The sequence below is a fragment of the Rhyacophila brunnea genome, unplaced genomic scaffold, assembly GCF_057557595.1.
Source record: "Rhyacophila brunnea isolate RB1 unplaced genomic scaffold, BYU_Rbru_1.0 scaffold_12, whole genome shotgun sequence".
NCBI lineage: Eukaryota > Metazoa > Arthropoda > Insecta > Trichoptera > Rhyacophilidae > Rhyacophila > Rhyacophila brunnea.
Window position 1 is genome coordinate 27,514,124 of NW_028232774.1, and position 24,381 is coordinate 27,538,504.

At 32.6% G+C, this 24,381-nt stretch overlaps 1 protein-coding gene across 4 annotated transcripts in view; it reads right to left on the minus strand.

The window, feature by feature from the left end:
• Positions 1-8,230: 8,230 nt before the first annotated feature.
• Positions 8,231-24,381, minus strand: part of LOC147078019 (uncharacterized) — a 43,141-nt gene continuing 26,990 nt past the window's right edge. For 2 of the 4 annotated variants that reach the window (XM_085961109.1, XM_085961112.1), the window contains 9 exons: positions 23,921-24,080; positions 18,138-18,309; positions 17,188-17,423; positions 16,179-16,397; positions 13,360-13,493; positions 12,466-12,687; positions 11,798-11,945; positions 11,589-11,679; positions 8,231-9,236 (listed from right to left, as the gene is read on the minus strand). In XM_085961109.1, coding sequence (XP_085817235.1) covers positions 9,176-9,236; positions 11,589-11,679; positions 11,798-11,945; positions 12,466-12,687; positions 13,360-13,493; positions 16,179-16,397; positions 17,188-17,423; positions 18,138-18,309; positions 23,921-24,080 — 1,443 coding nt within the window. In that variant the 3' untranslated portion in view covers positions 8,231-9,175. Of the gene's footprint in view, positions 9,237-11,581; positions 11,680-11,797; positions 11,946-12,465; positions 12,688-13,359; positions 13,494-16,178; positions 16,398-17,187; positions 17,424-18,137; positions 18,310-23,920; positions 24,081-24,381 lie in introns of all 4 variants that reach the window. The other 2 variants (XM_085961111.1, XM_085961110.1) reach the window with 2 other exon arrangements.

The following is a 24,381-nucleotide window of genomic DNA, read 5'->3' on the forward strand; positions in this document are numbered from 1 at the left end:
GGACTCTTTCACACATGATCTCATCGAAAGAAATTTAAGACAAGTCATGTGTATTCAACCAATTTCATAATTTTATAAATAAATTTTTGCAATGTTATTCTGTAAAGCGCTGGTGGCCGCAGCAAAATCCTTTGGTAGCCACATGCGGCCACCAGGGCCGCACATGAGAAGCACTGATCAAGGCACTCATTTGTGTAAAGTAAAGGAAACCATTATTATATGAGCGTGGAATACTCTATTTGTCTCTGGCGACGCTATATTAGTATATTAGCCCCTGTAAGCTATTATAGTCAAGCCGTTTGCAATTTACCAAAGAATTGCGGATATTTTATTTTACAGTATATTTTAAATGTGTCTATCACGACCAGCGGCGGCTCCTCTAATACCATGCAAGTGCTACGCACTGCCTGCATTTTTGAAGACATCGCTCAACTTTTCATTGTTATTCATACGTGTATCACTCACTTCGCAATACTACGTTCATGGGCGCAAAGCGATTGCGATCCAAATAGATTTTCAGTTTGCACAGGATTACAATGAGGTCATTGTATACTTCTTAAACCATGGTCCAATGTTCCTGTAGTAGCGTTTTGTGTAGAATTTTTTACACACTTTATGAACAGCGCACGAAATTAGGACTCTAGAAAGAAAAACGCCAGTTTCTGTTTTATAACAATGTTGACGAGTTAATTTTTAATATTTTAACATTTAAGATTTAATGAATCGCCAACATTTTACGAAAATACGAACCGCCGCATTTATTTCTAAACCACTCAAATACATTCAATATAATAAAAAAAAGCACAACAGCACTATATGAGTAGTAGGTCGTAGCTGAATATTAAATAAGAATGATAATATAAGAGAAACATACTTTTAATGCCATATAAATACACCAGAAATAAAACTGAGTTCGAACGAACGTTGATTTACAATATAAATATTACCCACGTAATGTTAGTTCATTTTATAATTTCACATAAATTAATAATGTGAGATTTAAAAAATAAACATACTGCTATCCACTTTTAACAAAGTGAATTACCGTTTGGCTGACGCATTGTGCGGAGCGTAAAGCCATAAACGGTGACATTTATATTTCTTTATTGATATTAAATCATTAAGTGTTCAAAAACTTTTTTAAGAAATAGAATAAATAAGCAAAGACATATTTAATTTACCTTCTGAGAAGTTCGACGTTTCAGTCTTTTAACACTAAGATATTATCTTAGCTTATGGCCTTCGATGATTAAGGTAATCATGAAGAGACGCTTTACGACCTCTACGTGGCTAGGACACGTGTTCCTGATGCCGCCAAAGAGTGTGACACTGTACCCTTATGGCACAGCCTCAAGGGTTCCGTTGCCATGGCCGGCCCTCCCTCACCCTGCAGCGGTGCCACAAAAGCGACCTACGTGCTGCAGGTCTGACATGGCGGGAGGCGCAAGAGTTGGCGATGGACCGAGGGAAGTGGCACGAACTTGTGTTTGCCCTATGCTCCAATGCTGGGTCATGACAGGGTGAAAGAAGAAGATCTTCTCTTTATAGAAGGTAAACCATTGCGCACTACCAGAAAATGCTATTTTGAAGACCACCGGCCGCCACTGATCATGACTGAAATAATCTATATATTCCATTGAAATTTTATAAGACATTATCTGAATTCTGTGGTTAATAAATGTTTGGAAGTATATGATTTATAGCTTTTAGCTCCATATATAGGACATCACAGATTGCAATCCCAGCTGTATCCAATCAAAATCAGCACTTTTAGCGTGACCAGTTTAGACTCGCTCTTATCCGGTATAATCCAAAATAAATTTGATAAAACATGACACCTTAGCAAATGATCAACCACTGGATACTGGAAAAGATGGGTCAGATGAGTAAAAAGACAATTTAAAAAAAATGACAATCAAATTTATTAAATAACAAATATCAATAAATATGGGCAATGTTACAATAGGTAGATAATGTTTGGAAGGGAAAAAATATACTTCTTGCTTTGTAACATTAAATTGTGGATAAAATTATTTCGTAAGGCACCCAATTTTCAAAACCATTTCCCCGCAACTCCAGAAGCAAAATATCATTACAATTTATGTTGAAATTAGATAATATATATGGCATAACACTATGTACATCTGTATTCTCTTTAAATAACTTAAGTAAATGATAAATTTCATAAGCTTTCCATTTTTATTCACGGCCAGCACCTAAATTCAGCCAAAACTAAATATAATTTAAAAAACATAATTATTGAATAACACATAATATGAATAAGAGGCATGCAGTTTAGTAAAATATTATGAAAAAGTAAAGTTAATACCAATATACTGTAATTTTTACAAACGATTGTTCATTATAGCAGAATATTTCGGAATAATTGAATATATTTACTTATAGCTAAGTATAGCAAAGATATTTAAAAAAATCTTTTTTTTACTATGTCACTAAAATTCATTTCATTCTGACTACAATCAATGTATTGTTTGTGTTCATAAAAATGTTAGAACACATTTTTTCAAAATTTTAGGACTTATGCCCTCTTTCCACTTAGCTTCTCAAGTTTAAATATGACAAGCCATTGAATCTTTGTGCCAACATCAATACCTTTATCATATGCTGACCCAAATTAAGTTAGACAATCTGTATTTTACTATTATAAAATAAGGTGATATCTCATGACAAAACTGCATGCCTTATACATGTTATCATTTATTAAAAAATTATAGTATTTACCACATTTTCAGATGTCATTAATATAAAAGAAATCTTATAATAATTTACGCTACTACTTGACCAAAAAAATTCGAAAAATCTTGGTGATTTTTTTTGTGCATTACGAAAATAGATATCGTAATATTATAATACACAATTAGCAGAATAAAATAGCAGCTTTCCTAAAACATTACTAAAATAAAATATTTGGGTGTGATATGAATATTTCAGACATTGCGTTAACATGACAATTATACGTCAGCATTTACTATGAGCAACTTAATTATTTCTTCAGGTATTTTATAAATTTATTATATTAAACGAAGCATTTTTATTGACTATCAACTGCATAAAATAATGCGATTTATTCAGGAATATAAGTGTAGCAATCGAAAATAGATGAACAGCCATAAAGTTGTGAAAAAAAGCATAAATGAATTGCTGTATTCAAAAAGAGAACAGAATTAAAACTTAAAAATTTAAGGTTCTACAAACTTATCTGTAGAATGGCCAACAATGGAACTACGAATTACCATAGGACGCCATTTTGAAAATTTCATTCGAATGTTTGTCATTTTTTTGGGAATTTCATTCGAATGAATGAAGATTTTGTCCAGTTACGAGTCTTGATTGGGTAATTTTCGACAGCGGCTCTCCCATCCCATTCTTCAGATAAGTTTGTAGGTCCGTACTAACTGTCAACAATAATTGGTACTATAGTATTCACTGGATTATTTTCTATGGGCTTTGTTATTCACATTAGGGTATACAAATATTTGTACATTTACTTAAAACAAAAAATGTATGTGATATGTGTAAATAATTTTATGTAACAGAGGACAGAATTATAAGATGTATTTACCTAACCAAACCTAACAAAACCAATTCTGTTGAAAGATTAAAGAAAGCTGTATAACTGGTAATGTAACCATGCAATATATTATGGCTAACAACTACATATTGCTCAGAGAATAGCATATAATTTAGAAGTTTGGAAGTGTCTACTTAAATAAAGATTGAAAGGTTAAGAAATATGTTTGAAGAGTATGTAATTTGCTTTTCTTTTTATAAACTATTCGAGAATAAAGGACAATCTTCTGTGTACCTGTCCTCATGCTGATATACCTATTACAAATTTCTTAAATAGGAAACGATTGAAGAAAATATTAAATGGCTATAAATATTTCTCAGCAATACAGAAACTTGTTACTACAAAAAATAATTTGTGTATTAACCCTTTTACTCCCACGGGGCCGATATTTCGGCCCACCATACCTATGCGAAAACTCCATCTGGGCCGATCCATCGGCCGAAAGTTTGGAACCAAATTTACGATTTATTCCAAATTTTTTCCCGTCATATTTCGTTCATGTAGACGAAGCATTATATTCACTGTGTGTTGGGTGGTGACTAACATTTATTTTAGTGTCGGCATTGTTTATAATTATGCCATACCCTAATAACTCACAAGTCATAATTGCTCTGCTGTCGAACTTGAGACCAAAGAGGGTCATAAAAATAATAAAACATTATTTTTATGACACATTTTAAATTCTGATATTTCTTTTAGTTGTTTTATGATTCATATATCACATTACAAAATGAAATTTGTAATTTTTGAACTAACAATGGATGCCACTGTATTTTTGGTAAGATGGTGAAAAAATACATGAATATAAATAATATTATAAATGATTTAGTGCTTTGAGACTTATTTTTTGAAATTACTTCATTCCATATCAGTTAGTCGTCGATACTGTATCGAATTCTCTTGCGATTTCGTGAATTGAATAATATTCTTGAATACCTTGACACTATACGATTTTTTTTGATTACTTTATAAAAATTCTATTTCATAGAGAAATAATAATATGTTTATTTTTTTTTCTGTTACTACATAGGGATAGATTATATTATAAAATTTGATATATCAATTATAAATAAAAAAATGTTGTCACACTTGTTTTGTTGTTCAAACATAGTTTTATCCGTTCATTTCTAAATAAATATTGATACATTATTTTTTTCTTTTGTTTTATTGATGTAAACTATCAATATTATTACTTATTATTGCTTTATACACCATTGAGAACACACAAAAAAAGTTTCAAATTTTTAAAACATGTGTAGAATTTAAAAAAAACTAAATCGACGATTTGTTGTCAAAAAACGCTTGGGAGTTTTCGCATATGCTAGGCTAAATCAGCTGGGAGTAAAAGAGTTAATATAGGATATAGAATACAGGAAATCAAATAAACCAATGAGCATACATTTTACTAAAACTAAGGCACTGGATACTTTAAAATGCTGTCATAATACAATATATTGTTTTTTTTATCACGTGACGCACATTAATTTTTACCATAAATATTACAAGCTATTTTCCAAAAATATCAATAATAAAATCCGATTTTTATATACGTATCTCCACACACATCCTTTGCATGCACTTTACATCCCTTCAATTGTTTCGTTTTTAGACACAGAAATTCATTTATCTAATTTAGAATAAACTGTCATATTGTTCATGAAATAAAGACGTTTCTTTGCTGAAAATAGCATTTAAGAAGCATATATTTTTAAAAAGGGCATCGGCCTAAGCGCAATAGATTTACTAAAATGACAATGTAGAGATCAATGTCTTGATTTACCAACAAACTTCTTTACTTCACGAAATCAACAACATAGAGTTATAATTTTTTGTATTCTCTGGTACATATTTGGTAGAATCTTCGTGAGTGTCAACAAACAAACTTGTCACCAACCACCAGTTGAACTGCATGCATTGCGATATAGGAGCTGATGCACTCGGACATTACCTTATAAGTTAAAGAATGTAGCGACACGACAGTCAAATAATCTACAGTCAGTGTCATACGTCAATAAACAGCTGATCGCAAGTTATTAATAGATAATATGCATTATTTCGCCGCACGTCGAGCTGTAAACACCTATCTTGCATTCCTTAATCGTGTTGCCATATTATATATCGGACTTAGGACCAACCTAAATGTATTAGGATTGTTATGTCGGAACTACAGCAATATTAATGAGTACAATTAACTGGCATTCTGATACTTTTGCAAAATCCAATGCTCGGTATCGATATAGACAACCCATATCCTTTATTCTAACATTCGCTGTCACTTCACTCACTCATTTTATTGAGCAATACACTTGGTCACAAATTATCTCTTCAGAATGGATTCTGTAATTAGTCCAAATCGTCAAGAAATAAGATAGCATAGTGATAACCCGTAGTACCAGATTATACAAGAAATAATCATAAAAGTCTCGAGCATTTATTTATTTTCTTTAGAATTCTAAATATGATTGTAATGCAAATTTCAAGCACTTATTTTCTCATAAGAGTTACAACTGAATTATCAAAAATCAAAAACAGTTCCGGATGCATTTTGTAATTTTGATTTAAATATAATTGTATTTTAAGTCTCCGACGATAGCATTTTGGTTTTTGTTACTGACCTGAGTTGTTAACGATGGCTAGACAAAGATAAAACCAGCGGCGGGTAATTGTTATCCTACTCTGATTCACCATTTATCCAGAAAGAATTTTGTTTAATGCATTTATGGAGCGGATTGATATTTGAAAGAAGCTGCATTTTCCATTTCAGTTTTATTAATAAATGGAAAGATATTAAATTAAATTAATATTACGCGAAACGGCATTCATAAATAAATATTCCCAAAAAATGCCAATGGAAAAATTTTTGATTCTCGATGATCCTATTCTTTTCAAGCACCGTAATTTTCTTTTATACCAAAAATATAAACAAAGGATGTTATTTCACCATTCTGCTTTACCTTTCTCTATACAAACGGTTCATAGTATTGTTGCAATCTCAGTATAATTTATATGGGTGTTTTCTTTAAATTTGATACTTACGAATCGTTTCAATTCCATTATGTGATTTATAGGTATATATTAATTATATAATGAAAGCTCGATATGGTTTGATTATTATTAATAAGCCAATAAAGCGTTTCTAGATATAAAGTGTCTTATATTACGCTACATTAAAAAGCGGAGCTGAATTTTTAAAACTAGAAAAGGACTTTAAGCGGTAGGACATTTTTCATTTCATAAGTGCAATGTTAATGATTAAACATATGGAAAAAATAATATATACATAATATCCATAACATTTCACAATAATATTACGACTGGAATTTTAGTTCACCTCAAGATGTACCTAAGTTTTATTACTTCTTAGGGAAACAGGTGTTTTAAGTTTGGTTTGTAGTGTAACGGAAACCCTTTTAAGATACTTTTTCTCAGATTAGAAAAGATAGTAAAGGGTTTTTAGAACTAAACAAGTTTTGAGTACGTAAATTATATAATGAATAATGTTTTATATTATTACTATTTACAAAATGACAAAGCTCTTTTATAGTTTTCTTAGTTACACACTTTCCACAAATTAATATAACTCAGTTTGATGAAAAGTAATAATTAACCTTAGAACGAAAAGTAGACTGGAGATTATTTTTGCTCGTCAATATTAAAATGATAGACACATTGAGGTAGTACAGACGTAGCAACTTGTCACTGCGACCGGTGGCAACCACACACTGCGGACTGCATTTTCTGCAGCTTGTCGGTGTGATCGACCTCTGACCTATCTCCGTGTATATATTTCTACTCCTCTGGCACTACAGTCTGGGGTGGACCTTGGCCGCCTCAAGTGAGCTCTTTCATTTGCCCGGTCCTCTGCAGGATAATCTGAAGGCCGATTGTAGCACCTGTTAGTGCTTTATGATCTGACTGATCTCCCCCTGCACACATATTTACTGTACCTAAAACACCACTAATATTTGGACTGCAGCTGTAACCGCCACTGGTGGTTACATCTCAGCTAGCTAAAGTATTAGAATGATCATTTCGATATACATAATTTGTTCATTATTAGCAGGGTTTGACTTATGATTTCTTTCATCCATTTCAGGATAAAAATATCACTAGCTATAAGTCCAATTAGATTGTTACGGTATATAAGATCTATTAAAGATGTTTTTAATATTACAAGTGGAAGTGTGAGAGACGATGCATTTGAACGAAAAAAATGATAGCAATTTTCATAAAAATATGGAATAAAAAATCTTGCGATGCAAGGCTTATCTAATAACATATTCATAGTTCATTCTATTCAGTAGTAAAAATGTGACATCAATTTAATAATTTAACAAATTCAGATCTAGTCAAGAGCGTAAAAATTAATTACAACTTAACTAATAAAAAAAAATGCTCAAAAATTTTATGAAACATAGTTTTACCAAATGAATGGCTTCAATATTTAGTTTACTATAAGTAGGTAATAAAAACAAATGCTTTTTAAGTAATAACCATGTACAATAATAAATATAATATTATTTGATAAACCTCTTATAAGATAAATTTTTCTAAAAGCAGTTTCTGACTTCCGTGCGAACATCGTAATCAAGAATAATCTATCAACTTATTGAAAACAATTTATGGACTTATTTCTTTGAAGGCGATAAAAGTAGTCAAAGGAAGTCATGTTAATAATAAATAACATCTATTCAATGATCCCCGAAATAAATTTAAATAACAGGTTGCACAGTTAATTAATAACTTACAGTAAAATAATTTGAATGTGTTGTTCTTCAGCAACAGTAATCTGAATTTAACAGATTGTTTAAAATTCAGTTAAATATTTGTCTCAGTCTTTATACTGATGTGACAAATGAAATAACTACCGACCAAATGTAAAACAATTCGTAGAACGATAATGTGAAATGCATTACATATTTAGCTATTGTATAATGGAATTTAACTATAAACATACCAGAGTAAAAAAAGGAGTACAAATCACATTTTTCCGCATGCACAAGAATTAGGTGGGGTTTATTAGTAAGTGGCTAATGCCGATTTTGTTTACATCCAACGACTCACTCACGCGTGTTATCGGATCGGGCTTGTGAACATAATTTGGATGTTTTAGATTATTTATAGTTAGTTGATAACTAGACTAAAAATCATCACATGTCTTAATTATTTGTATCAATTTTTAATCATCAAAATATATTACAGGTTTACTTTCAGTGTGCTGAGGTATTGAGGAATCAAGGAATAGCTGTAGAAAACCTAACACCGAAGAAAATAAGTTTACCCTTTTCGCCGTAAAAGAAATACATTCACAACATATAAAATATTTACCTAAACTAATAATTATTTGACAAAGTAAAAAAAAAAAAAACACTGACAGAGCTGACACGGCAGCGCACTGGACTAACCACAGACGATTATTAACATTATTATTATTATTACATTACGTACAGTCTTTGTTCACAAATGGAAAAACGAAACACAAAATTCAATTGAATTATTATTTTAGATTTGAACACATAACGAGAATACTACGATTGGTCGATTTGTTGTTGATTGATTTCCTTCTTCGTCTACGTTCAGGTTCTAATAGCAGTCGGAGGCTTCGTCGCCAGCTCTCGGTGCCAGGGAGTATGTACTTGGAGGCCTACAGAGAATATAGCTATTAATCGTTGGTTAATTGCTGTTTCATATTATTTATGTAAAGACTGGTTTAATAAAATTCTAGCTTGTTTACATAAAATACACAATAATATATCCTCAATTATAATCATAGCATAAACCATTACACTACAAGAAAATAAAAGTCACTCAATATATTAATACACTTTCCATTTACAGGAAAGAACATCATTCCCTGTCGGTCAGTGAAGAGATACTAAAAGGAGAAACATTTGGGTCATATACTCAAATGAGAGTTATGAATAGGTTCACATAAGTCACTCAAAATCTATAGTATGAATAACACTGGTTTTATCGATAATTTAATAATAGTAGGTATAGTAAAACCCAGCTAGTGCGAACACGGTTAACTCGAAATTCCTGCGAAAATACATAAAATCTATTTATAGTGATTTCAAACAATTTTACAAAATTGGAACAAGAAAGAAACTTTTTTCTCAAGTTTTATTGTGTTTTTGCGATACATATATTTCGTAATTCCGTTTTTTTGATTACCTGCTCTTTGATTTCAAATTAACGGGGTTGTACTGTAATTCCATTCTCCAATGACGTAAGGATCTATTAAAAAAGGTGTTAGTATGGAAGGGTTATTTCTAAAATAGATTTGTAAATGAATGCTGATGAAAAATTTACAGTAGGTAATAATAACAATAACAATGCATTTATACACTAAATAAAAGAAAACGTTTTCAATTTCGTATTTCTTTTCATGTCTGACAGGATTCACGGGCGATTCACGAATGAAGCAGTATGACCGGTTGCACAACGTAAGCGCAAACCTACTTCAGCGAAGTATATTAAAAGTCGACCAGTAGTGTCGAGTACAGTATGCAATTTAAGTATACACGCTTTGCCGGTAGAGGCGCTAGCAACTCTCCGTTTGACATATTATTAAATGTCAAAAATTCGTACGTAGTGAACAGGCTGTTTTTTCTATCTTTTACATAACTATTACTGCAGAAAGTATTAGTTTGTGTTTAAATTCTCACTTAAATATTTATTGTGATTTTGTAATATAGAAACACACATGTTTGTTTGCAAAATACAACGGAAATTCCGTGTTGTAATATTGTTATATTGGAGACGTAACTAGCTTGTTTAAAGATTAATTGGCTACGTACTTCAACAATGAATGATTTAATCATGCAACGTGAACGGTAAGTACTGATTAAATATGAAGTCATTACCAAAATGGATAAAAATGTTATTTAATTTCCATGAAATTCACAAACGATTCGTTTTGGCATGTTTACTTTCTATCTTACTCTAACGCATGGATATAAGGTATAAGCATGCTGAATGCTTTCTCACTCGCACGTATCCATTTCGTTCGAAGCTCTATACACACGATATCTCCTGTAAAACTAAAAATTTTACGTGCTTCAGTTAAAGCGGTGTTTTTTACTGCTTCATTCGTGAATTGCCCTTCAGTTAGGTAGAATTATATTATTTGTTGAATGCAACATTGTGAATGGATGGTAGTAATGAATAGATTAGTCCAAAAACTGTAATGCAGGGTCTCCATTGGCAAGCCAAAAGTCATACGACAATAAATTGTCTGATTTGTATATTTATGCTCTGCTACTGACCAACGGGCGATCAACGAACGAGTAAAAAAGTCAAGCTGTCATAAGTCCACAGTTGTGATTATCGTAATGTCTTCCAATAATGCTGAAATTTTGTGTTATTTACATGTAGATTTGCATAAAATAATATAGCAGTGAAAACAACACAAGTTTTACATCTTCTTTAAAGAATTTCATAAATATAAATAATAAAATAATTGTGTGCTAAATCTATCATTTTCTAATAATATAATACGTAAATTAACAAATTAATCAATAAAAAAGTTTAGGACAATTACAGATTTTTTTTCGGTCCGAACAATTGCGTATCAATGTCAAATTCAACTTACGTAGTGGTTAACGGATGAATTCTGGTAACTCGACGAGTAAAATATCAAACACGTTTGAAAGCCAATGAACCTGGATTTAGGGTGCTCCATGCGAAAAAAAAGTCCGAAGACTGTAAATCGTCTGACTCGAGTGCCAATGGAGCACAGCCATAAAAAATCTACAGTAAAATAATTACCAATCATTGCACCTGATGGTGAAATTAAATAATATCATTTGGCATGAAATGTATATCCATACTGTGATCGCCACAAAATTAATTATTGCGTAAAAGTCGTGACATGTATCAGTCAGCTCTTTATTTGTTTGAACAGTTCAGACATTTTATGTTAAAAACGATAGGTGTATGATTCCTATAAGCAGGTTAGTTAAAATATCATGGATCAATTATTCATACTTTTTACCTAAGAGAAGGCTTTCGAGGAATGCCTGATGAGGGCCGCGGTAGTCCACTCGGTCTAGGTAGCCTTTGAGATGGACCATTTTGATAAGCAGCTGAAAATAAAAGCATAATAATATTAATTTACATGTCATTTCTGTCAAAGAAATATATGAGATTATGAGAATAAGGAATCTTTTCCTGACCATGTGTTAAAAAATAATATTATATTACCTGTAGGATTATTGACAGCTTTGACAGTATGATTAGTCTGAGGTGGCGCCATCGATTGTCTGGCCGGGACTTTCATCTGGGAATTGCTGGAGATTGTCGCTGAGCTGGGGGGAGCCATTGATTGTCTGGATTGACCGCCATATTGAATCTATAGTTGACATGATAAAATGGATAACAAACAATTGAATAGGATGAATAGGTAGTTATGTATATCATTTTGTGTCATATATATTGAATAACTATATTTTTATTTAATTGGACTTGTGCTTGATGCTTCTACTTTACACCGCAAGATGTCTCTGTACAGGACATTGGTGAAATCATACATAATAATATGTGGTATCTTCATAAAATAAAACTGTATATCGTAAGTAGAGTTAGCAAGAAAAAGTGGCAAAACATTTGGAGTAAGATCATTTAAAATATAATGCAGGAATTAATCCTAAAGAAATTGTATTTAAATAAATGACGCAGTATTACGCTTTACAGGTAACTTTCAAGGAACGTATTTTAGACATAAAGCAAGGTATTAGTGTATTGATTAAAAGTTGTTAGAGTATTTTCTTAAAAAACGACAAAATGAGATATTTCTAAAACATAGATCAGACGAACCATGTAATGAATGGACAAGACAGAAGAGTGTTAACAGGGCGAAGAACGATACTCACGGTGCCAATGTTATGCTTGGCCTTGAGCGGCTGGCCATAGGAGAGACCGCCGGCAGGGTTAGACAGGAGGTTGTATTGGTTAGTCACTTTAGTTGGGGGAGCCAGATTGGAGCTCAACCATGGCTTTGCTGCCGCGGATGCTGTTACCTCTTTACTGGGGTGCAGTGGGGGTGCTACCGGCCTAGCAAAATCTCTACGACCGGGCAGGTTCGATGATACATCCTGAAAAAAAAAGTTTTTTATAATAACATCCAACAATTCTGCCTTGGTTGATAAATGCACTGTCGATTACCCAAACCAAAAATGTAATTTTCTGTCTTTAATTTCATCGATAGAGATGAAAGCTTCGATAAAGTAACAACAATGCTTTACATTTGATATTTTGAATTATTATTCATGATTCATGGTAATTTTAATTAATTCTGACAGTCTACGTGTGCGTGCATATGTCAAAATTACTTGTAATATTGCATACAAAGATAATCTTTTGAACAGAACCAACTAGCAGACCATAGATATAATAGAAAATCCATAGAACAAACCACTAAAAACATAAAGCACGCGGTTTTGACATGAATCGAAAATGTATAAACATGCAGAAAATAAAAAAAAAGTTTACCGACTTGTGATCAACCGATGTAGCGCGATACGCGTGAGGTGACCTCATTGTTGTTCTGGCCGTTTCGGCGGATTTTTCTAACTGACAATATTCATTTTTTGTTTGAAATGTGCTACAGATGGGAGCAATAGTCTGGTAACATTTTAAATACAAAGAAAAGAGAAAATGCACACATTTTTCCCGTGGTGCGAGCTTACCATGACGTGTTGGTAATGAGTTCGGGCCATTAATGGTATTAAAGCTTAAAGCAAATAAATAGTTAAAGTCTTACTGACCTTAGGAAGGAGTGTGTAACTAGCTTGGCGGATGAGAGGAGCGGGACATAAGACTGGATTTGAAGCATGTAGACTGTTGCGAGACGCCGGGCGTAGGCTTCCGTATGTACCAGCTGCAGACCAGCGAGGTGGACCTGTGTAGGTGCAATTTTGGTAGATGAATATGTGAAATATATAACGGCCTTCGTAAACGACTCAGCCAAATTTCAATCTATCATAAACACATAAATACAGATGAATGTGATTAACTCTACCATGCATTCAGGTCTTACAACATTATTGTCTTATTCTTATTCTGATAACTCAATTATTAATTGGTATGTATGTATGTACTTGAAGAATGAACTCTATCTACTTTGCAATAAGGATAACCGAGTTGCTGAGGATTAAATGAGTACAAGTGACATATAATTAAAAAATAAGTTGGGAGCAGTTTTCACATACCTATATGCATGAAGCATGTAACTGCTTTGTATAAAAAGCTTCAAGTATTTAATTATATTCCATGGATATGATGTATAAAATGTTTTCATAGTAACACCTAACCGTTTTTTTTTTAAACGGTACATGTTCAAACACGCGCGTTAACATCATTTTACTCCCTACTTCAATTATAGTTTGTCAATTTATGGCTACGGCCGTATGTTGTAGCTTAACCACCGGGGAATGCCAAAAGAAATGGCGTATTTCAAAAAAACACTACCTTATTCTTAGGTCAATAATTATTATAAAGCAATCATTATTCATAGGATGTTTATCACACTTGAATGGTCAAAGACATAGCTTATAATGAGTATCTTTAGAATTATCTTCAAATGTGTTAATCTTGTCCATTTTTTGAATAATAAAATGCCTAATTCTTGTCAAATTTGGGATCACAGAGATTATCAATATAATTTTTTATCGTAAATATTTCACTATAATAATGTCGATATAAATTATGTTAATGGTTTTATAAATGCGTTTAAAAATTAATAAACGTAAAAAATCTTAACACCACTGCACATGCATGTACTGAAATATGACTATATTCTAAAACATTAGACTGAGAGTTTTAAAAGAATACTATTTTATGTAATAAAAATACTTTATGCAGTCATCAAATGTTTAAAATAAATATAAAGGATAATAAGGCTTCAAAATTATATAAATAGATTATCTACAACGTTTAAGGTATGTCTAGGATAATGCTTTGAAAATAGAACAAAAGCTCCATTTTGACCTACGCTGAGCATGTCCCCCCTTAATCAATCAATTATTAACCTTAAACCATTAAATAATTATTTATTTTCAGTCAAGTGATCTGTTAAAACGGTCACTACAGCTAAAACAGATCGATTCCAAAATTAAAAAATAGATTACTAGATGAACTATATATCAGTTATTCCAAATGCACCAAGAAATAAACTATATTCGTTACATTCTCACTAAAATAAATCGAAGAAAGTGAAGACGCTAAAAAATATCCAAGCTTTGACCGCGCGTTCAAAATGGCGGCCGTCCACTCTTCACATAGACGGTTTCAACACATACTACCGAGCAATTCGCCGCGTTTGTATTTGTCATACACAGGGCTGTGCTGAGTACATGCTGCCGTAGTTGGTTACGGTCTATGACAGATATATTACTAAATCACTTGTGGAATAATCAGTGGGTTATCGCTTATCGCATTTAGTAAGTCGTAAACTCAAATTTTATTACCGTTTGAAATTCTGAACCTATATTTATTTTCGTCGCCATAAAATATTGTCATCCACTTATTCATTAGGATGTTTTGGAGAATAAAACACACTGCTAAAATATTAATATAATATAATTTATGAGGCGCCGTCGGCTTTTTCATTGTACCAAGGGCCTGTCGAATAATCGCCAGGCATAATATGAGCATGTGAACAGAGCTAACACAGTTTCGTGGCACATAAAAATAAAAATTATTACCCATTATAATAATGTAAATATCAAATATAGAACAATGAACAAAGCCAAACAAATTTACTGGAGAGCTGTGCATCGATAAAATATTTTCCAGCATTATTTCTTCGATAATATTATGTGGTAGTGACATTTTGGTGGGTGAAATAATTATTTCACTTATATTTATAATGACAAAAAATACTAAAAACAAATCTTCAAAATGTTTCTATCGAGATCACAAATCACTAAGAAAAAATACATAACACTAACGTAATCATAATAATTAATTAAAAGGTAAATAAAAATATTATCGATGCACACTTTTCGATGCATGACCAATGTTTTGTTTTGATAACCCTGGTGACGCAACTAGTACACCCGTCTTCGCAATGGCGCGCGATTCAAACGACTGAATAACGAGTGTTCTTTTCAAAAATATATTTCCTTGTGTTTTACTTGACATTTTTATGATCTGTTGCCTGATATGTCTACCTAAAGGTTTGAACTAATTTTTAAAGCATATTATCCACAAGTGTCTCTTCTAGTTTGGTCAAAAATACGAGATAAAGTCTATGGCATGTTTACATGCCATACGCAGTCTAAGGGTTAAAGATTTAAGTCAGATGTCACTCACTCTGCCAAATTTGTTCACTTTAAAATGTATTGAGATTTTGTATGCGACAGTGTACCCTGGTGACTCAATGTATTTAGTAATGTCAAAATCGCGTAGTATAAATGGACAGGTAACATTGAATGGAGATTGTAAGACTGCACAGAAACTGGAACCAACTTTTGGTCTTCCAAATTAACATGCCAAGACGCCAAATTTAATGATAGAAGTTCAATTTTACATTTCGAAGCAATCAGGTTAAAATTGTTCAATTCAATTGTATGCAACAGCAGACCTGTAATTCGATTAAGCTCTTTATGTGAGCTGTACTGCCGGAGTTTGGAAGCTGGTAATCCGCTGCGCTTTCTCAGATCGTTACTCGACCCCGACAGCTGTTGGCTCTGCTTGAGTCCTTGGACTGTCCGAGACGGGCTCGACAGCATCTGACCGCCGCTCCTCGCACTGCCTATCTTGGATGGACTGCTTCCAACTGATCGGCCTCCGGAATAGAGACCTAATGAAAAAAAAGATAATAATATATCTGAGAATAGTAAGAGTTATGGTAAACCTGAACAGTCATTAATAGACAAATTCAGTTGTAGCCATGTGCTACAACATTGTAAGTAGTGTGAATTGACGATTAATAATAACACCATAATAATATTAATAATGACACAGCGAAAAATTATAATAATGTAATGTATTGTCAAATCAGCTGTCGCTACGATCTTTTTGTTGTTGCTAGGAGTGAGGTAGTGCGACAGCACGTCAAACAGAGATGCACATATGGAGCAGAGCGAGAAGGAAATAAATTTATCTAGGAATTATTGCCATATTTTCGATTGCGTTCTATATTCGATATATCGACCAACCATGCTGTCAGAATGCATGGGAAATAGATTGGATAGTTTCGGCAACGTAGATTACTATTTCTGTGATTTGGGGAACTATGAACGACAACACAATTGCCGTAAAAAGTTGCTGGTTTATGAGCCCCTTTAGAAACCCTCGGAGAAACTCTTTGCTTGTAACACTGATGCAAGGCGCTTTATCTCAGTGTGATCTTGGAAAACAAATTTCAAAACACAGCTATCTATGCGCAGACACAAACATGGCAAAAATGTATCTGCATTGCAAATGACTTACAACTAATTTAGTCATTTGTTTTTTAATACTGTCATTAATTGTAATTCCTGTCGATGTATGGTTTTTTTTCAACGTCTTTGGAGTAGAGTAATTAAGTTAGAGAATTTCTGCCAGGATAATACATATTATACTGATATGTATTATTTGTTATTATATACCATTATCGGATCCATAGACCCCAGTCTTGGTGGGTGAAGTTCTCTGATGGGTGGGGCTGTTCATCCCCAGCTTTTGCATGAACGGCACCCGAGTGGACGCCTGTGTGTTCATGTTGTTTATCTCGGGGGCTGACGATTCTCTCTTGACACTCGAGCTGATTTGTCGCATTGAAGAGTTCGGACCACTCAAGCTCGGGTGGGAGGGCGATTGTCGGTTGAGACTGCCCATGCTAGAACTAACATAACAATAGAATTTAATGTCTGTGTTTGCTAACTCAAACTGATGCATTTTACAATAATACTCCCATATCCTATCACCAATGAAATAGTATTAAGCACTGTCTACACAGATAAACAGGACATTTAAATACATGACTGATTACTAAGGCGGGCATTACAGCCCCATTGGGGGCGCTAAAACACTCTAGGGCATTGGAAGACAGTCGTGTTTTCGAGTTATCACAAGTCGATGAAAAGATAAAGCATTTAAATGTTTTTCCTCCAGTGTGACATGTCATTTTACATGTTTTAAATTGACAGGTTCTGCTTGTATAAGAACAAACATCGCATTTAAAATATATTTTTTAAATTAAGCTTGCTTCGATTGACTTTATGGGATGGCTGTTCAAATAATACATGCTCTAAAATACTGACATATATGGTAGAGCTCCGTTATGATAGTGAGAATCAAACATTACTAATTCACCAATTTTTACGAAACCATCATCAGATCATTCATATCATACTTATGTAGTCAAACAGATAATAAGACAGTCTTTTTATGTTTGTGTTTCGTGACAAAGACATCCAAAATATCTTGATAATGGCCTCTGCAACGAGAAATGTCGAGGAAGGAAGGAAGAAGTACACGCGGTGAAAAACCGAAAATCTATTACGACAAAATATTTTTGTTTCTTGAATAAAGCTGATCCATGTCATAGATTATTTACCTTCTGGGTTCGGTTGGTGATTCGCTAGTAGTGCTGGAACCTGACGGAGACAGGACACTTCCTTTGGGGTGATGAATTGGTGAAAGGGCATTCTGACGAAAGAGCATGTTCGCTGATCCCGTTTGAGGTCTGGCTGCCTTTGATATGGGCGTTGAGATCACTTGGTATAATTCTGTAAATAATTTAAAAAAACACAAATTAATGTTGAAGTGACAGAAAATTGTGTGGACTTAAGGTGATGTCTCTAGGTAAAGTTGTTATCGAAAAATAGCTAGAAAAGTTTATTAATCGGTAAATATATATTCAAAAGTAATGAGAAAAATAAAATAAAAAATTAAGAAGTATCATGGAGTTCTATATACCAAAAATAAGTGTCAAATTCGGTACATTTCTATCGGGTGGTAAGAATGAATGACATAAGATTTATTATCAAAATTACGATAAAAATGTACGTAAATCTATTACCCAGGGAAACGCTAAGCGAAAATTGGAATTTATTATATCCTTATATCTCTTTTTTCAAATTTAAAAAACATCGATTTAGAGGTTAGAAAGCACGCAATTAAAATCGAAAAATCTCGGCTTACACGCAATTTATCGCGAATAACGCTTAGCGTTTCTATTAAAAATATTATTTATTAATTTTTACGGCAGTTATTTAAATTTAATCTTGTATTTTTGTATATTAACGAATCGATAGAAATCGAAACCATAATAATTGCTCAAATTGGCAACATGTTTGTCTGTATGGTGCTGCCGTTGTGGAATTATTTGGAAACAAAATATCTCCATACAAAACACACATACCATAACATGACGTTGAAAATGAAACTCACACATAGACAAGACAAAATAACATTTCTCTGCATTTTGACAAAAATCAGTTTATCAGTTTGAGGCGAAATTGCCATATGAATAAAAATAACTTAATAATTGAAATTACAATATTAACTTAATTTACGTATAAACCTGCCTATATTCAAAATTTGAAACTGCGAATTATTTGCAATTAGTATTTGCTTAAATTACAACTGTTTTTTTATCATTATTTATGATAAAAATAATCAACAAAATAAACAAATCTCGCATTTTAACATATGGTAGCATTAGTCTATGGTAGCATTCGTGCTCTCGATCTAATATCGGATTTATGACAATTCTTCTTTATTTGGCCATTATTAGGTATATTGTTTGAAAACAGGAAGGAATCGACTCATCAGTAACATTTTTGTCAAGTAAGTAAACTTTTCAGTGTATAATAAATAATATTATTATCGTACATCAAAATGACAAACTATGTCACGCAGTTTTGATTGTCAAACAAACATTCAAAAATTATTGAAAAGAGTTACATATACTGTATTTTCAATCACCATCATGCATTTATCATCAATATATATTATTTTAGGCGTAGACTCATCGTTTTCGTAAAATTATAAATACTTTACGTTAGTTTGAGGTTATGTTTATGACAAATGTCATCGAGCCCATCTTGTACGTTTTGTAAATTATCTAATAGATAGTGAATTTCTTTCATTCGCATATTATGATTGTAGAACCGAATTTAATAAAATAAAATTTTAATTTCATTCAAAATTACTGAAACTTGTCTCGAAAATGTATCTCATAATCATCATTATAATTATTCACAATGCTTATACAATGTAATCAATGATTGATTATAATCAAATATTTTATGTGCTTTCAAACACGTGTCCGTGTTTTTAATACAACATAATCGTAAATTGAAAACGTTATCTACAGTGATAAGTTTGACACGAGTATATGAATGTAATTAGGTTATGTTTTTTTGTTTACATATAGATAAATCTTTTAATACTGATGAACTCGACGAAATATTGGACGACAGACTGCGAAGTCGGCGACGGTTACGAGTCCGACAACAGCGACGACATTTACATTCGACATTTACAACCTTCGACATCACAATCCAGGGTGCTTCCCTGGCTCACAAAATGGTAGGTTTACAATTTTCTTAATAATATATTTATTGGTTTTATATACCATCCGGTCATACACTAGATTCATTTTCATTACATGCTTTGGCATAAAAACAAGAATTCATTACATCTTGTACACATGATGTAGCGATTGTCTCGAATGAGGAGTTGATGGTTTGAATAGTAAACTTCAATCAAAACATATTATTACCCATCATTATTTGTATTTTTACTGCTAAATACTTGAATTAATGAGGAAATATGGATTATGTAATAATATTTTTTTCCTATTGTTTCAGTATGCCGAATGCTGGTCCGGAATTGGAGGAAGATTTGTTGGCGAGAGGGCATGTCGGCGATCGGATAATTGCTTATTACAGGACTGCGATGAAGACATGCAAATGGCCTGTGAGGGTTTTTAACCACTTTGTGGACTTGGCGGTAGTAAACTGTTGGCTAATGTATATGCGGAATTGTAAACTAGAAAATGTACCCCGAAAGGATATTATGAGACTGTTGTCGTACTGAATCAGATTAGCGAAAGCTATGATTCGGTATGAAGATCGGGTAGCCAACATTTTAACACTGCCAGCACGAGGTCGGCCAAGAAACATGTCGACATCGCAGGTAGACACAGAGCCACCAGCTCGCAGGAGAACGGTTTTCCCCCAACCGATCGCTGAGGTACGTTTGGACAGCGTTGGCCACCATTCAGCATCCGTGTGCAGATACCCTGGATGCAAGTCCCGCACCAGGTATATTTGCATAAAATGCAATATATACGTGTGCACAAAATTTTGCTTTGAGCTGTATCACACAGTATAGGATGCAGCTCAAAGCAATTTTAAAGTACATATCGTCGTTGAAACTAGAAAATTGTGTAACTCCAAAAACACTACTTTACAGGAGAGACAAAAAACATTATGGTTTCCTATACAAATGTATGGTTTTGGAGTGAAATCATCCATGATTTAACAATGATACAATTTTTCTGGAATTACAAAATTTGCAAGACGGATAGATATTATCAACGGCCACTAGATGGCATTCAAAGTCAATTTTCGATTAAAACGGAGTTACACAATTTTCTAGTTTCAACGACGATATTTAGGGTTTTATTTCATAATTTTAACTAATTTTAAGTGTAAATATATTTAATTATCCTATTTATAATGTTTTTGTATTGTTTTTATTGTGTAATGTTCTATTAAAATTGACCATTCCTATGACAAGTTGTTTTCTTTACCTTCCCTAAGTTTATAGAGTAGGTAATATTCATCTGCAGTGTTACCTGGTATGTGCATATAGTATATTTTACTTTACAAAATAAAAAAAACGTAAAAAAAATTTTTTTGTCAATAGACTAATACTTCTCTTCCATAAAATCAAAGAAATATTTTTTTTGATGGCTGGTTCTCCCTCGGGTCTCAAGTGGTTATATTAGAATATATTATTATATTCTTAACCACTCTATCGCCGAGCGCCCGCCAGTGGGCACTTTGTGATGTCATTCACACGCCACGCGCCCACCCATGGGCGCTTTGTTTTAAAATCGTAATGAACGTGTCTAATTATTTTTTTTAAATGAAAGACACCTCCGAATATCCCAATGAACCATACACCACACAGAAATATTCATAAATCAAAGTAGTTATCAAGACAATACGATCTTTGTATCTAGGGCTGACACATATGCCGGCGTAAAATGACATGACATCACTGTTGGACAATTTTTATTATTTGTTTATGTAAGTCTTTTCTAAGTGTCTAGAAACGAAAACGGCAATAATTGATGAAGAAACGCCTATTCCACTTGTGAACAATGCTGTTTTTGTTTCTATAATTTTTAATAGCCATAATAATTTTACGACAGGCGCCTCATTATTCATATCCATAAGTTGAGTGAATAGCTTTATTTTTACGACTTCCATAATATAAAATTAAAAATAATTTACCCGATAAAAGTTACAAGTGACAAGTGACATGGGTAGCTTTGTAATGCGCTGTCCAAATGAAGCAATACTTTGCCGCATTTTCGAGCGAGGCGAGACGCGCCAGACGGAAATCACCGCGAGTGCGGCTTGTGTGGACATCGCGAGACTCAAATCGTATCATGTGGGCAAAACTTTATATGTATGTATTGCAGTAGTGTTTTATTATGATTTCCGATAGAATAATATTAGATGCATGGTTATATTTGACACTTATTTATCAAGTAATATTATATTTTTGTTTCATGTTGAGCGCGTTTCAGTGTGCATTTCATAATTTTTCTAAGTTTGTAATATTATTTCGTAAATTTTATTATTCCTAAAATAGAGTACCTACCTATAAACATTGATAGTGTGTAATAGATATATTTGTGTGTTTGTGTTTTGTCACCCTTCAAAATGGAAGATGATCATAATAATCCTGAGCAAGAAGCCGATGATATTTTATTTTCGACACAAGAATCCGAAGATGAGAAAATTATTGAAATAAAATAAAAAATCTAAAAAACACTATTATAGAATTTTTGATGAGATGACCCTGAAAATGATGACCGTGAATAGTGATGACCCTGAATAGTGAAGACTGAATTCTAAGTGAAAAAATACATCAATAATAATAAAAGTGAAAAAAATACTTATATATAATATAATAATATAAAAAATAAATAAATATTGTTGGGTGACAGCCCTGAGTGAAAAATATATCGTAGTTTTCCATGAAAAATTAATACAATCTATGTTACCATACATAATATGTGAGTATTACTATACATTATATATTTATTTCAACTTTTTCTATTTTTTTTAGTTTTTTAAAAATGTGTGGCATATAGGTGTTAATTTGATTTTAACTCTTGGCGATAGAGTGGTTAAATAATAATATGTAAATGAATTTTTGTCTAGCAATTTTATTCATCTAGAATTCCATTCCATTGGCAACTTTAATTTACTTTTAAAATTAGTTATGGTAACTCACTGCCATCTGATTGAAACTGACCAAAGTTTTTAGTAACAGATTTTTAGAAATTCATGGTAGATGCCTTTAAATATAAATAGATGGCGTAAAAGTCACATTATATGTGTTATTTAGGCCGAAGACATCGCCTTAATCAAATTATTTGAGTTAGTAGAAACAGTTTTATATATTATTAAGAGATCGACTATAAGAAAAAGAATCCTTATGAAATTTTAGAATTAAAATACTTGATGGCATAATATTTGAATGTATTTAGTGTGGTTGATTTCCTAGCCAGAGCAAAATAATATTTTGTAAGTTGGCAGATTTAAATTGAAACGAGACGGATTTGTTTATAACCACTATCATCGTTTTGACTTTTTCATACGAATGACAGAAGATTTTAATATAGTTGTGTTTATTCTTTAAATATCTTGGTGATAACTGCACGTTTTGCGGATTCTGTGAGTAATTACGATTTGATTCCAGTTCATATTGAGGAGTCATTTCATGATTAATCTCTCACCCCATTATTTCAGAACAGCCAGAATCGTATTTTTACTCAACAATGCCACATATCACCCAGCAGCACCGCGTATAATGGTCATATAAAATTAAAACTTTGTAGATGGTTTTGATAATTATATATTGGGCATAATAATAATTTAAGGAATTAACTGTTTCAGTGAATCTAAAATTGCGTTGAGGCAGGTTTTGACAGACGTGGATGAAAAAAGTGAAGCTACAAATGAATATATAATGTGAATTGCGGCTAATTTAAACAATAACCTATAAGTGCATTTTTCAGTTTCACTTTAATATATATAGGCTCCGTCTATATTTCTCTAGTTTAATTGTATTTTCAAAGAAACTTACTCTGTTCCTGTTCATAAGCCAGATGTTCCAGGTCATCCATGTTGAGCGGTGGTTGTGCGGCGGGTGTTTCTTGACTTCTCAGAGGACTGCTCTCTTCGCTGCTGCCATCGTCTTGCTCCAAGCTGTCACTCGATCCACCGCCCATCGTACGACCTTCCACCTAAATTATTTCAATAAAAATTACTTAATTACATGCCAGCCTTTCAGGTCCCATACCCATAAAGCAAACGTCTACTGAATAAACATTATTGTAATCTTAAAACTAAGTTTTTGTATGGAATGCCACCAAAGGATGGTTTCAAGTAGAGAATATTTATTTAGATATAGATTAAATTAATGTAAATGTATTAAATATTACTTTTTGAAATCTTGAATTTACCAATAATTTGGTGGTTTTCCTCATGCAATGATCGCACCGGATGTATTGAACAAGCGCATGTACTTACCTACCTGGTAGGCGA